The 11527-nt window shown below is 48.0% G+C and overlaps 1 protein-coding gene across 1 annotated transcript in view; it reads left to right on the forward strand.

Moving 5' to 3' along the window:
• LOC102429486 (telomerase Cajal body protein 1-like) overlaps window positions 1-10138 on the forward strand; it is a 15698-nt gene extending 5560 nt beyond the window's left edge. The window contains 8 exon segments of the mRNA XM_023748505.1: window positions 7652-7740; window positions 7941-8031; window positions 8137-8229; window positions 8231-8270; window positions 9015-9223; window positions 9401-9504; window positions 9636-9770; window positions 9877-10138. Coding sequence (XP_023604273.1) covers window positions 7652-7740; window positions 7941-8031; window positions 8137-8229; window positions 8231-8270; window positions 9015-9223; window positions 9401-9504; window positions 9636-9770; window positions 9877-10123 — 1008 coding nt within the window. The 3' untranslated portion in view covers window positions 10124-10138.
• The last annotated feature ends 1389 nt before the right edge of the window (window positions 10139-11527 follow it).

Below are 11527 nucleotides of genomic sequence, written 5' to 3' on the forward strand. Positions count from 1 at the left end.
TGCTTCCTGCACATCCCGCAATGGGGATCGATTCCTACAACCCAGGCATGTGCCCTGATTGGGAATTGAACCAGTGACCTCTTAGTTTTTGGGTTGATGCTCATCCACTGATCTACACCCAGCCATGATGTAAATATATTTTTGATGAAGCTGATTATTTGTGGTAGAAAATGGCAGAGCAAGCGAGCAGGATTGGTTGGAGATGGTAGCCCAGAGACTGTGGTGGTGACAAGGCCCAGGACTCAATCATGGTGTCAGTTATAGCTGTGGGTGCTAAGGAGGTAAAGGAATGGGAAAGGCCATGGTATTGGATGGATGCATCATTCTTTCATTGGTTCGTTTATTCAGCACTGTTTTTTTTTAGTACGTTCTATGTGCCAGCCCTGTTTTAGAAGGTGAGGATTAGTCAAATAAAAACAGGCAAAAGTCCCTGTCCTTGTGAAACTTGTATTCTAGTGTGGGGAACAGGCAACTAAAACAAATAACAAAGTAAAATATATATATGGTACTTGGGCTAGGGTGGTGTCAAGAGAGATGGAGGGATGGGGATGCATTTGAAGTATCTCTTGTAGGACTTGGAGGTCAATTGAATGTGGAGGTGCAGGGGAAAAAAGCAATCAAGGATTATGTCCAAGTAATTTTTTTAATCCTCACCTGAGGATTCATTGATTCTAGAGAGAGAGGAAGGGAGAAAGAGAGAAACTTCAATGAGAGAGAGAAACCTCTATACTCGCCCAGCATGTGGATCAAACCCGCAACTAGGTATGTGCCCTGACTGGGAATTGAACCCGCAACCTTCTGGTGTATAGGATGACACTCCCACCAACTGAGCCACCCAGCCAGAGCTGACCTCACTATTTAGGTGACATTTGAGCAGAGATCTGAAGGAAGGAAGAGAGTGAACCAAGCTGATGTTTTGGGAAAGAAGACAGTTGGGCAGGGAGAATAGCAAGTTCAAAGTCCCAGTGGAAGTGAAAGTCACCAAGAATAACAGGAGTATCTATAGGGAGTGAGACTAAACCAGGAGATAAAGTCTCAGTGAATGAGGGAGAATGACAGAAAGTGGGGAGCTAGACTGATGGCAGGAACTATAGAGAAGCTGGAGTTTGGAGAAGTGAAAAGATTTAGAAATTACAGTGGGGAGCACAGTTGACGCCCATCTCCTGTCCTTGAGGTGTGTACTGGGGAGAGGGGGTGAGAATTAAAGAAATTCTTGGTGGCTTCTTTAAAGAAGGGTGTCCAGCTCTGGGGGTGGTCCTAAATGCTTATCCAGCTGCAGCTCTGTAAGATTGGAGGCTGCAGACCTTTGAGTTCTCAGTGCAAAATATAAGGCACTCCATACCCTGGTTCCTGGAACAGAAACCAGTGGTTCTCAGGGCCAGGTGGCTGCGGTGCAGCCATCCTGAAAGAAGAATTCAGGCCCTGGCCGATGTGGCTCAGTTGGTTGAAACTTCATCTTGTACATCAAAAGGTTGTGGTTCCAATTCCTGGTCAGGGCACATACCTAGGTTGAAGGTTTGATCCCCAGTTGGTGTGCATGCGGAAGGCAACCAATTGATATCCTCTCTCACGTTGATCTTTCTCTTTCTCTCCCTCTCCTTCTTCCCTTCTTTCTAAAATCAATAAGCACATCCTCAGGTGAGGATTTAAAAATAAAAAAGAAGAGTTCAGGAGCAGGGATAGTTACATGAGACACTGAATATATGGGAGGTTGAGAATTTATTGCACAAACTCATTTAAGAGAAATAGGAATGTTAACAAGGAAAAAAATCATCATTAACCACTCTACAAAATTCAGCCCTTTAAATTTTTCTACTTTTTTTTTTAAAGCTTTGTATAAGTACTGAAGCTTTTTAAGTGGCTGTAATCCTATAGTAGATGGTTTGGTATACTGCTGTTTTTAGAATAATCATATCCTAAATGTTTCTCATGGTGCTTCAGTCTTAATGGTGTGCGATAATGCACTGAGTACTTATGATAGATAATTTTCTTCTTTTTTTTCAAAAAAATATTTTTTATTGATTTTTTACAGAGAGGAAGGGAGAGAGATAGAGAGTTAGAAACATTGATGAGAGAGAAACATCGATCAGCCGCCTCCTGCACATCTCCTACTGGGGATGTGCCCGCAACCCAGGTACATGCCCTTGACTGGAATCGAACCTGGGACCTTTCAGTCCACAGGCCGACGCTCTATCCACCGAGCCAAACCGGTTTTGGCGATAATTTTCTTACCTATTCCTCTGTTTTGGACATTTTGGGTTGTTTCTAGGATATTTATATATAAATTATTCAGTGAAGTGTTTTGATGAAGATTCTTTTCATAAGAGAAATTTTTTTTTAAATATTTTATTGATTTTTTACAGAGAGGAAGGGAGAGAGATAGAGAGCTAGAAACATCGATGAGAGAGAAACATCGATCAGCTGCCTCCTGCACATCTCCCACTGGGAACGTGCCCGCAACCAAGGCACATGCCCTTGACCGGAATCGAACCCGGGACCCTTCAGTCCGCAGGCCGACGCTCTATCCACTGAGCCAAACTGGTTTCGGCGAAATTTTTTTTTTTAAAGAATATATTTTTATTGATTTCAGAGAGAAAGGGAGAGGGCAAGATAGATAGAAACATCAATGATGAGAGAGAATCATTGATCGGCTGCCTCCTGCACGCCCCCTACTGGGGATTGAGCCTGCAACCCGGGCATGTGCCCTTGACTGGAATCGAACCCAGGGACCTTCAGTCTGCACCCGACACTCTATCCACTGAGCCAAACCAGCTAGGGCAAGAGAAATTTTATGAGTAAGAAATACCATAGGTCAAGCAGTATCAATATTTGTTTTGGCCCTAGCTGGTTTGGCTCAGTGGATAGAGTGTCGGTTGCAGACTGAAGAGTCCTAAGTTCAATTCCAGTCAAGGGCAAATGCCCGGGTTGCAGGTTTGATCCCCAGTGGGGGGTGTGCAGGAGGCAGCCAATCAATGATTCTCCCTGTCCCTTCCTCTCTGAAATCAATAAAACTGTATTTAATATATATATATATATATATATATAGTTGTTTTGTGTGTCTTGTGATATAGATAGTCCATTTATTTTAAAAGTTTTTGTGTTTTTTTAAAATGCTGTTAGCATTGTGGGCGTACCATGTCTAGCCCAACCTCATTCATTAGATATTCCCTTTTTAAAGTTTAGTATTTGGAAACGGATAAAGTTTCTATAGGTGGGGAAATTGGAGGGCATTTTTGGGGTATATCCCTATACTGCTTCTTCCCAACATAGTTTCCCAATAACTCTCCTCCCTTCTCTCCCATTTCTAGAACTCTTATTCCCAACTCCCCAGCTTCTTTTCTGAGAACTTTCCTCCCTATGGCTCTTGCCTGAGGCATTTACTCCCCTCTTGCCTTCTCCAGAGAAGACTGTGCATCCTGTGTGCCCTACATATTTCATTAGGGGGAGAGGGGAACCCTCATTCCCAAATGCTATATCCAGACAATTGTCCTTTCTCTTGGTAAAAACTTTTCCTTTGAGGCTTCTGCTGTCTGATTCTCCCACTCACCCTCACCAAGGACAGTAGCACCTCATAGCCCTCCTGTGAACCCCAAGTCCTTCACCATCGTGATGAACTCAGGTATTCAAGCCAAAAGCCAGGATCTCATCCTTTAATGTTTTCCCAAACCCCCCCTCCCCACATCCAATTAATTACCACAACCCATCAAGTCTACCTAATCTTTCTGATCCATCTACTTCTCTCTATTTCACTGCCTCTACTTTAATTCAAGGTCCTATTATTTTGGGCCTTATGTTACTGGAACAGTCTCCTGTCTTCATTTGCTCATTAAAACATTATTTAGGCCCTAACCGGTTTGGCTCAGTGGATAGAGTGTCGGCCTATGGACTGAAGGGTCCCAGGTTCGATTCCGGTCAAGGGCATATACCTTGGTTGCGGGCACATCCCCAGTAGGGAGTGTGCAGGAGGCAGTTGATCAATGTTTCTCTCTCATCAATGTTTCTAACTCTCTATCCCTCTCCCCTCCTCTCTGTAAAAAATCAATAAAATATATTTTAAAAAAATAAAAATAAAACATTATTTAGCCCGGCCTGCAGAGCTCAGTGGTTGAGTGTCGACCTATGAACCAGGAGGTCATGGTTTGATTCCCAGTCAGGGCACATGCCAGGTTGCAGGCTTGATCCTCAGTGTGGGCCGTGCAGGAGGCAGCTGATCAATGATTCTCTCTCACATTGTTGATATTTCTATCTCTGCCTCTCCCTTCCTCTCTGAAATCAATAAAAATATATTTTAAAAACACACAAAAAAATATTATTTAACCCTGGCCAGTGTAGCTCAGTTGGTGGGAGCATCGTCCCATGCACCAAAAGATTGCAGGTTCAGTTCCTAGTCAGGGCACTTATCTAGGTTGCGGGTTCGATTCCCGGTCGGGGGATGTATGGGAGGCAACCTATCAATGTTTCTCTCTCCTCTCTCTCTCTCTCTCTCTCTCTCTCTTCGCTCCTTCCCCCCTCTCTAAAATCAATAAGCATGTACTCAGGTGAAGATTAAAAAACAAAACATTTAAAATACTTGGTGTTGGAGAACAGTAGCGAGCAAGACAGACATGGTTCCTGCCTTCTCAGATAGGTACAAGGCAGAGTAAGGAGCACAGAGGGCAATAGGAACACGGAGCAGGGCACCTTGCTCAGCCTGAGGGTTTAGGAAAGGCTTCCCAGGGGAAGAAGCATCTAAGAGACCTGAAGGATGACTAGGATTCAACCAGAAGTTGGGGGAGGTGAAAGAAGACTATTACAGACTTAGACACTAGTATGTGTGAAAGCCTGCAGGTTGAGTATGGTGAGTTGGTACCTTCTGAGAACTGAGAGCTAAAACAGTAGGATGTAGAGATTTTTAAGGAGTGAGCACAGAGAGGTGAGCCATGAGAGGTGGATAGGGAAGCTTTGTAAAGAGGGGTTTTATACTGAGGGTTATGAAGAGTCACTGGAACATTTTAAGAAGGTGATGCTGCACAGAATTCCAACTTAACAAGGTCTGCAGGGCCTTGATGCGGCCGTGGTGTGGAAATGAGAATGGATGGGTAGATTGGAGTGTGAGGGTGCAGGGAGGCCTGGAGAACATGTCGGGTTTTGCAGAAATGCTAGCAAGAAGGCAGTGGCTCCATGTGGCATGACGGGAAGTGGACAGATGCAAGAGAACTCCAGGAGGTGGAATTGGCAAAATATGATACGGGCTGGACCGAGAGTGAAAAGGCAGAAAAGAGGAGGAGGAAGAGTTGTCATTCAGGCTGGTGCTGATTTCAGGCTTGGAAATTGGCTGTGGAGCCCAGGAGGAACAGCAGGCTTGAAGGTGGCAGGTTTGAGGTACCTGTGGGATAGCCAAGTGGAGCTTTCTGCCAGGCAGTTGGATATATGGGTTCAGAATAGAGAGGTGGAAACTGAAGTCATGGCTGGATGACATCACCCAAAGTCAAGCAAATAACTAACAAAGGACTGGTCCAGATGATTTAAAGATTTCCTTCAAATCAGTAAGAAAACGACAAAAGCCTAGTAGAAAAATGAACAAAAATTATGAAAAGGCATACTTAAATTATTAATAAACAGATAAATGCCTCAAAAAACCCCACATAGATAAATGTCTAACCTCAGTAGTATGAAGGAAACGCAAATGTATACCATTTCACAGCCTTCAAACTGAGAAAAATTTAATTCTGGCAATATCAGCAGGATGCAGAGCAACAGGCACTCTATGCAGTTGGTGGAAGAGTGAGTTGGGATGAGCTCTTTGGGGAAAAAATGTGACATTACCTAGCAGAGTTGGCAAAGTACATGCCATTGAGCCCAATAATTTTCCTTGTTAGCAGAAACTACAGAGAAACCCACCCTCTCACATGAGTGCCAGAATGTTAAAAAACACTCTAGCTAAAAAATGGAAAGACATCGGTGATTGTCGATAGAAAAGGAGAGAAGAATGAAGTACTCTACAGCAGTGAAATGCGTGAATTAGCGCTAAATGTCACCATGGATAAATCTCACAATCACAAACAGTGTGATATCATTAATATTAAGTTTAAAGGTATGCAGGATAATGCTATACATTGTTTTTTCTTTTTAAAAAAATATTTTTTTATTGATTTCAGAGAGGAAGGGAGAGGGAGAGAGAGTTAGAAACATCAGTAATGAGAGAGAATCATTGATCGGCTGCCTCCTGTATGCCTCCCACTGAGAATTGAGCCTGCGACCCGGGCATGTGCCCTTGACCGGAATTGAACCCAGGACCCTTCAGTCCATAGGCCGACACTCTATCCGCTGAGCCAAACCAGCTAGGGCTACATTGTTTTTTCTTTGTATAAATATATTCCTAAAGAAATTCATGAGAATGGTAAATTCAGGATAGTGTTTACCTCTGAGGGAAGGTTTCATTGGGCTGAAGTTTTGTATATTTTATTTCTTAAGCTGGGTGAAAAAGTCACAGGTGATGTTGTTGTTGTTTAATACTTTGCATATTTGAACTGTTTAATTTTTTAATTTTATTTTTTATTTTTTGTTAACCCTCTCCTTAGGATATTTTCCGTTGATTAAAAAAACAACAACATGTTTTTAGCCCAGCCGGTGTGGCTCAGTGGTTGAGCATCAACCTATGTTTTTATTGATTTTTAGAGAGAGAGAAAGGGAGAGGGATAGAGAGATAGACACATCAATGAGAGAGGAGCATCATTGGTTGGCTGTTTCCTATACACCCCCCACTAGGAATCAACCCAGCAACCCAGACATGTGCCCTGACCAGGAATTGAACAGGTGACCTCTTGGTTTTTGGGTCAACATCCAACCGCTGAGCTACATCAGCCGGGCCCATTGATTTTTTTAGAGAGAGTGAAAGGGATGCGGAGAGACAGAGAGAAAGAGAGAAACATCGATGTGAGAGAGACACATTGATTGGTTGCCTCCCAAAAGTGGCCCGGCTGCATGAGTCCAGACCTGGGGCCAGGATCAAGCCTACAACCAAGGTACATGCCCTTGACCAGAATCAGACCCGGGACCCTTCAGTCCTCTGGCCAACGCTCTATCCAACTGAACAAAACTGGCTAGGGCTGTTTAATTTTTTAAGGGCTCAAGTGGCACTTAGTAGATGCTTAGTAAATATGTATATCATTGCCCTAGCTGGTTTGGCTCAGTGGATAGAACATCGGCCTGTGAACTGAAAGGTCCCATGTTCGAGTCCGGCCAAGGCCACATGCCCGGTTGTGGGCTCGATCCCCAGGAGGGGGCATGCAGGAGGCAGCCGATCAATGATTCTCATCATTGATGTTTCTATCTCTCTCTCCCTCTTCCTTCCTCTCTGAAATCAATAAAAAAATATAAAAGAAATATGCATATCATTGGTTGGTTCTTTGTTGGGATATTATTTATTTTTTTCTTCTCTAAGTGTTCAAAAAGCAAAAGGATAAATGTGTATGACTTTTGGTGGCCCAAATCTGACAAAGTATGAGCTGACCTTTGAATGTTGACATAAAGATTCTGTTCTTCATATTGACCCCATCTGCCCTCTCCTGCCTGGTTAAATGATGACACATGGTCTCCCTCTGCCGTAAAACTGCTGGAGGTCCAAGATGCCTCCCTTCCCTCCAGTGACCTAGGCATCCCATCTGTCCAGGTCCCTGTCCTTCGGATGGTGGAAGGCGACACCATCTACGATTACTGCTGGTATTCTCTGATGTCTTCAAGCCAGCCAGACACCTCCTAGTAAGTGATGACCTTGGCCTCTGCTGCTCCCCCGGGCAGTTTCAAGGGGATCCTCTACTGAGAGAGTCCAGGGCTGCCCAGGGATTCTGGGAGGAGGAAAGCTTGGTGTGCCCTCCAGGTGTGAGCTGAGAGGGCCGGTCAGTTGGCTTCCCACCCTTCCTTTGACAGCAGCAGGGCCTCAGTGTCCTTGTTGTTCTCAGTGTGGCCAGCAGCAGCCGGGAGAACCCAATTCACATCTGGGATGCATTCACTGGAGAGCTCCGGGCTTCCTTTCGCGCCTACAACCACCTGGTAGGGACCTCCCACCCAGCCTCACTTGTCCTGGCCCAGCTTTCCTTCCTGGAGGACAGGTGACTTGCTTTACGAGGCCTGTTTCCGGCCCTTTCCTCCTCCCAGGATGAGCTGACGGCAGCCCACTCACTCTGCTTCTCCCCGGACGGCTCCCAGCTCTTCTGTGGCTTCAACCGGACTGTGCGTGTCTTTTCCACGAGCCCGGCCCGGCCGTGACTGTGAGGTCCGAGCCACGTTTGGTAAGCATCTGTGCTTCCAAGAGAGGAAGCAAGGAAAGGGCACTGCCGTGTGCAGAGGGGCCTTGTGTGAGCCAGGGGACCACATGTTGTGGGGGGGGGGGTGGGCGCGGGGGGCCACAGCCTCCTCCGTACAGCCCTGGTCAAACCGGTGGGTAAAGGGCTTGTTCTCTCTGAGCCCAGTTCCTGTTGGCTGTGTACCTTTTGGTCTCCAAAATCTCTTTTTTAAAAAAAAATATATATTTTATTGATTTTTTACAGAGAGGAAGGGAGAGAGATAGAGAGTTAGAAACATCGATCAGCTGCCTCCTGCACATCTCCTACTGGGGATGTGCCCGCAACCCAGGTACATGCCCTTGACCGGAATCGAACCTGGGACCCTTGAGTCCTCAGGCCGATGCTCTATCCACTGAGCCAAACCGGTTTCGGCAGCCAAAATCTTAGTATCGTTAGGAAATTGGAGGTGAAGCTGGTTCTATTTTACTACAAGCCTTCACCTTTCCATTCCTTCCAGGAAAAACAGATTTGAGAGGGAAGAAGTAGGTCTTAGGCATTTAGGTCCTTTGTGGGGGGTTGGGGGGAACCGAAGGATCTGGGGTCCTCATCCCCCCTGTGGCAGATGGAGAGGGGGGATACTGAGTCCTGGCACATGGGCTCTGGGACAGGAGACAGAGGTGTACCTCTGATTAGCCTGGTTAATGTCAGGTGCCCTTGCTCGCTCCCCCACTTTGTTCCTTCCCTCTTTAGCAAAAAAGCAGGGCCAGAGCGGCATCATCTCCTGCATAGCCTTCAACCCAGCCCAGCCCCTCTATGCCTGTGGTTCCTATGGCTGTTCCCTGGGCCTGTATGCCTGGGATGATGGCTCCCTTCTCGCCTTGCTGGGAGGGCACCGAGGGGGCATCACCCACCTCTGCTTTCACCCCGATGGCAACCGCTTCTTCTCAGGAGCCCGCAAGGTAGGAGTCATGTCCTGAGACCCCAAAGGGCAGTAGGCAGGAGTGGGGATGTGGGCTGCTATGTTGGGGGATAGATGTGAGAAAAAAATCAACCCAAGCTAAAGGCGTGCCTGTAAAGCTTGAGGGAAGCAGAGATGTCTGCGTGGTGGGCTCCAGGCCCCTGTTCTATGTCTTCAGGATGCTGAGCTTCTGTGCTGGGATCTCCGGCAGCCTGGTCATCCATTGTGGTCCCTGAATCGTGAGGTGACCACCAATCAGCGCATCTACTTTGATCTGGACCCGTGAGTGACCGTGGGTCCTTCCTTCCCAGGACTCCAGGGCCCCCTGTAATCCAGATTCGAACCCCTGGGTGTGAGGAGTTCCTGCGCTGGGATGATGACTCCATGCCAGCAAGCCTCTGCTCTCTCCCCAGGACCGGGCAGTTCCTAGTGAGCGGCAGCACGAGCGGGGCTGTCTCTGTGTGGGACACGGGCGAGGCTGGGAATGAGAGGAAACCGGAACCTGTGCTGAGTTTTTTGCCTCAGAAGGACTGCACCAATGGAGTGAGGTCATACCACAGATCTTGGGGCTCGGGTTGGGGGGGAGGTGAATTGCAGAGGGAGCAAGCATCCTCTCTCAGGGGGTTGACAGACTCTGCCTGTCTCTCCCTCCAGCCTGCACCCCAGCCTGCCTCTGCTGGCCACCGCCTCCGGTCAGCGTGTGTTTCCAGAGCCCACGGAGAGTGGGGATGAGGGGGAGCAGGAGGTGGACCTTCCCCTGCTCTCCATGCGCCACGTCCACCTTGAATGTCAGCTTCAGCTCTGGTGGTGTGGGGGGAGCCCAGACACCAGTATCCCTGATGCTCAACAGGGTGAGAAGGAACAGGGAGGGACAAAAAGAGGTGGGGGTGAGTTTATATAAAAAGGTTTTATATGATACCAGAATCTCTGTGTCTGTTTGGGGAGGCAAATGATGGAGACAGGGTGGGGGGGGGGCGGGTTATTAGTGGGCTCCCTAGTCCAGCAGCCATGGGGATTGGCATATTGTTCCTAAAACCAGGGTTGAGAGGTGGTACTAGGCAGGAGCCAATGGGACTACTGAGCTTGGTGTGAAGTCAAGTAGTGGGGGTGGGGCTTCATGCCATTGACTGGTTGGTTGCTAGGCAACTTGATAAACTGAAGAGTGGGGGGGACCTGTTTGAAATCTCACTCCCAAGGTGGGGTGGCAGGGGTCACAGTGAGCGTGGCTGAGCGGGAGTGGCAGGAACTGTGTCAGACTGCTGGGCGTGACTGTGTGAGACTGTGCAGCTGGTGACAGACAAGACACCCGCTCTCCCTTGCTCAACACTAGTTACCCTCATCCAGCAGCAGAGGGACCATTACTCAGCTCTGGGAGAAGGGGAGCAGAAGCACCCCCTCCCCGCCCCTGGACTCCCCCAGGAGGCCCTGACTGAGTAGCCAGAGTCAAGGACACCTGAGAAGAGTACAGGTGCTCGAAGACACAGACGTCACATTCTGTGTTCCCGTTCGATGCAGGACAAGGGTGACAGTCTCGTTCAGCAGTTGTTACTGCTGTTTCTCCATTGATCTGGCCTGCCTTTGAGGGGGGCAGTATGTTATTTCAAGCAGCAGCGCCTCCCCCCGCCCCTCCACACACCTTGCCAAACACTGAGAAGGGGAGCTATGAAGGGTTACTGTCAGTAGGAATCTCAAGAGACTGTCAGTAGGGGGTTGATTTTGGACCCAAAATCAAAGGGAAGGGACTGAAGGCCTGTAACCGCTGGAAAGGGGAGAGGAATGTCACCTCTGCCCAGAGGTGCTGAAAGCTAGGGTTCTTACACACAAGCAGGCAACCCCCGCCCTTCCCCCAGGATAATTGGAAACAGCCCTTCCAGCTGAATGTGAGTGGGGCTGTAGGTACTCCCTTTCCTCTCCCAGCCCAAGTCTCCCCATTACCATCCAAGGAGGGCCCAAGTTTACCCCCTAATCTCTTGCTTTTCCCCAGCCCCTAGATTACAGTAAAGGGTACTGGAGGCTTTGACAAAAGAGACCCCAGGGGTGGGAGTTCAGCAACTTGGGTTTGGTTCCTAGACACCCTGTGACCTTGGGCCAGTCCCGGGGCCTCCCCGAGCCTCAGTTTCTTCATCACTGCAATGGGGATCCTTTGGCGCTGCCCCCCCACCTCACACAGGTGGTCGTGACGCTCACTCAGGCCACTTGGTAAAGTGCGAAGCCTTGAAGGTTATTCTCTCCCGACCTCCCGGGAGCAGCGGTGTGGTTTGAGGATGCGGGAGGCGGAGGCTGCGGGAGCGAAAGGGGCTGGGTT

The sequence above is a fragment of the Myotis lucifugus genome, unplaced genomic scaffold, assembly GCF_000147115.1.
Source record: "Myotis lucifugus unplaced genomic scaffold, Myoluc2.0 scaffold_1463, whole genome shotgun sequence".
Classification (NCBI taxonomy): Eukaryota; Metazoa; Chordata; class Mammalia; order Chiroptera; family Vespertilionidae; genus Myotis; species Myotis lucifugus.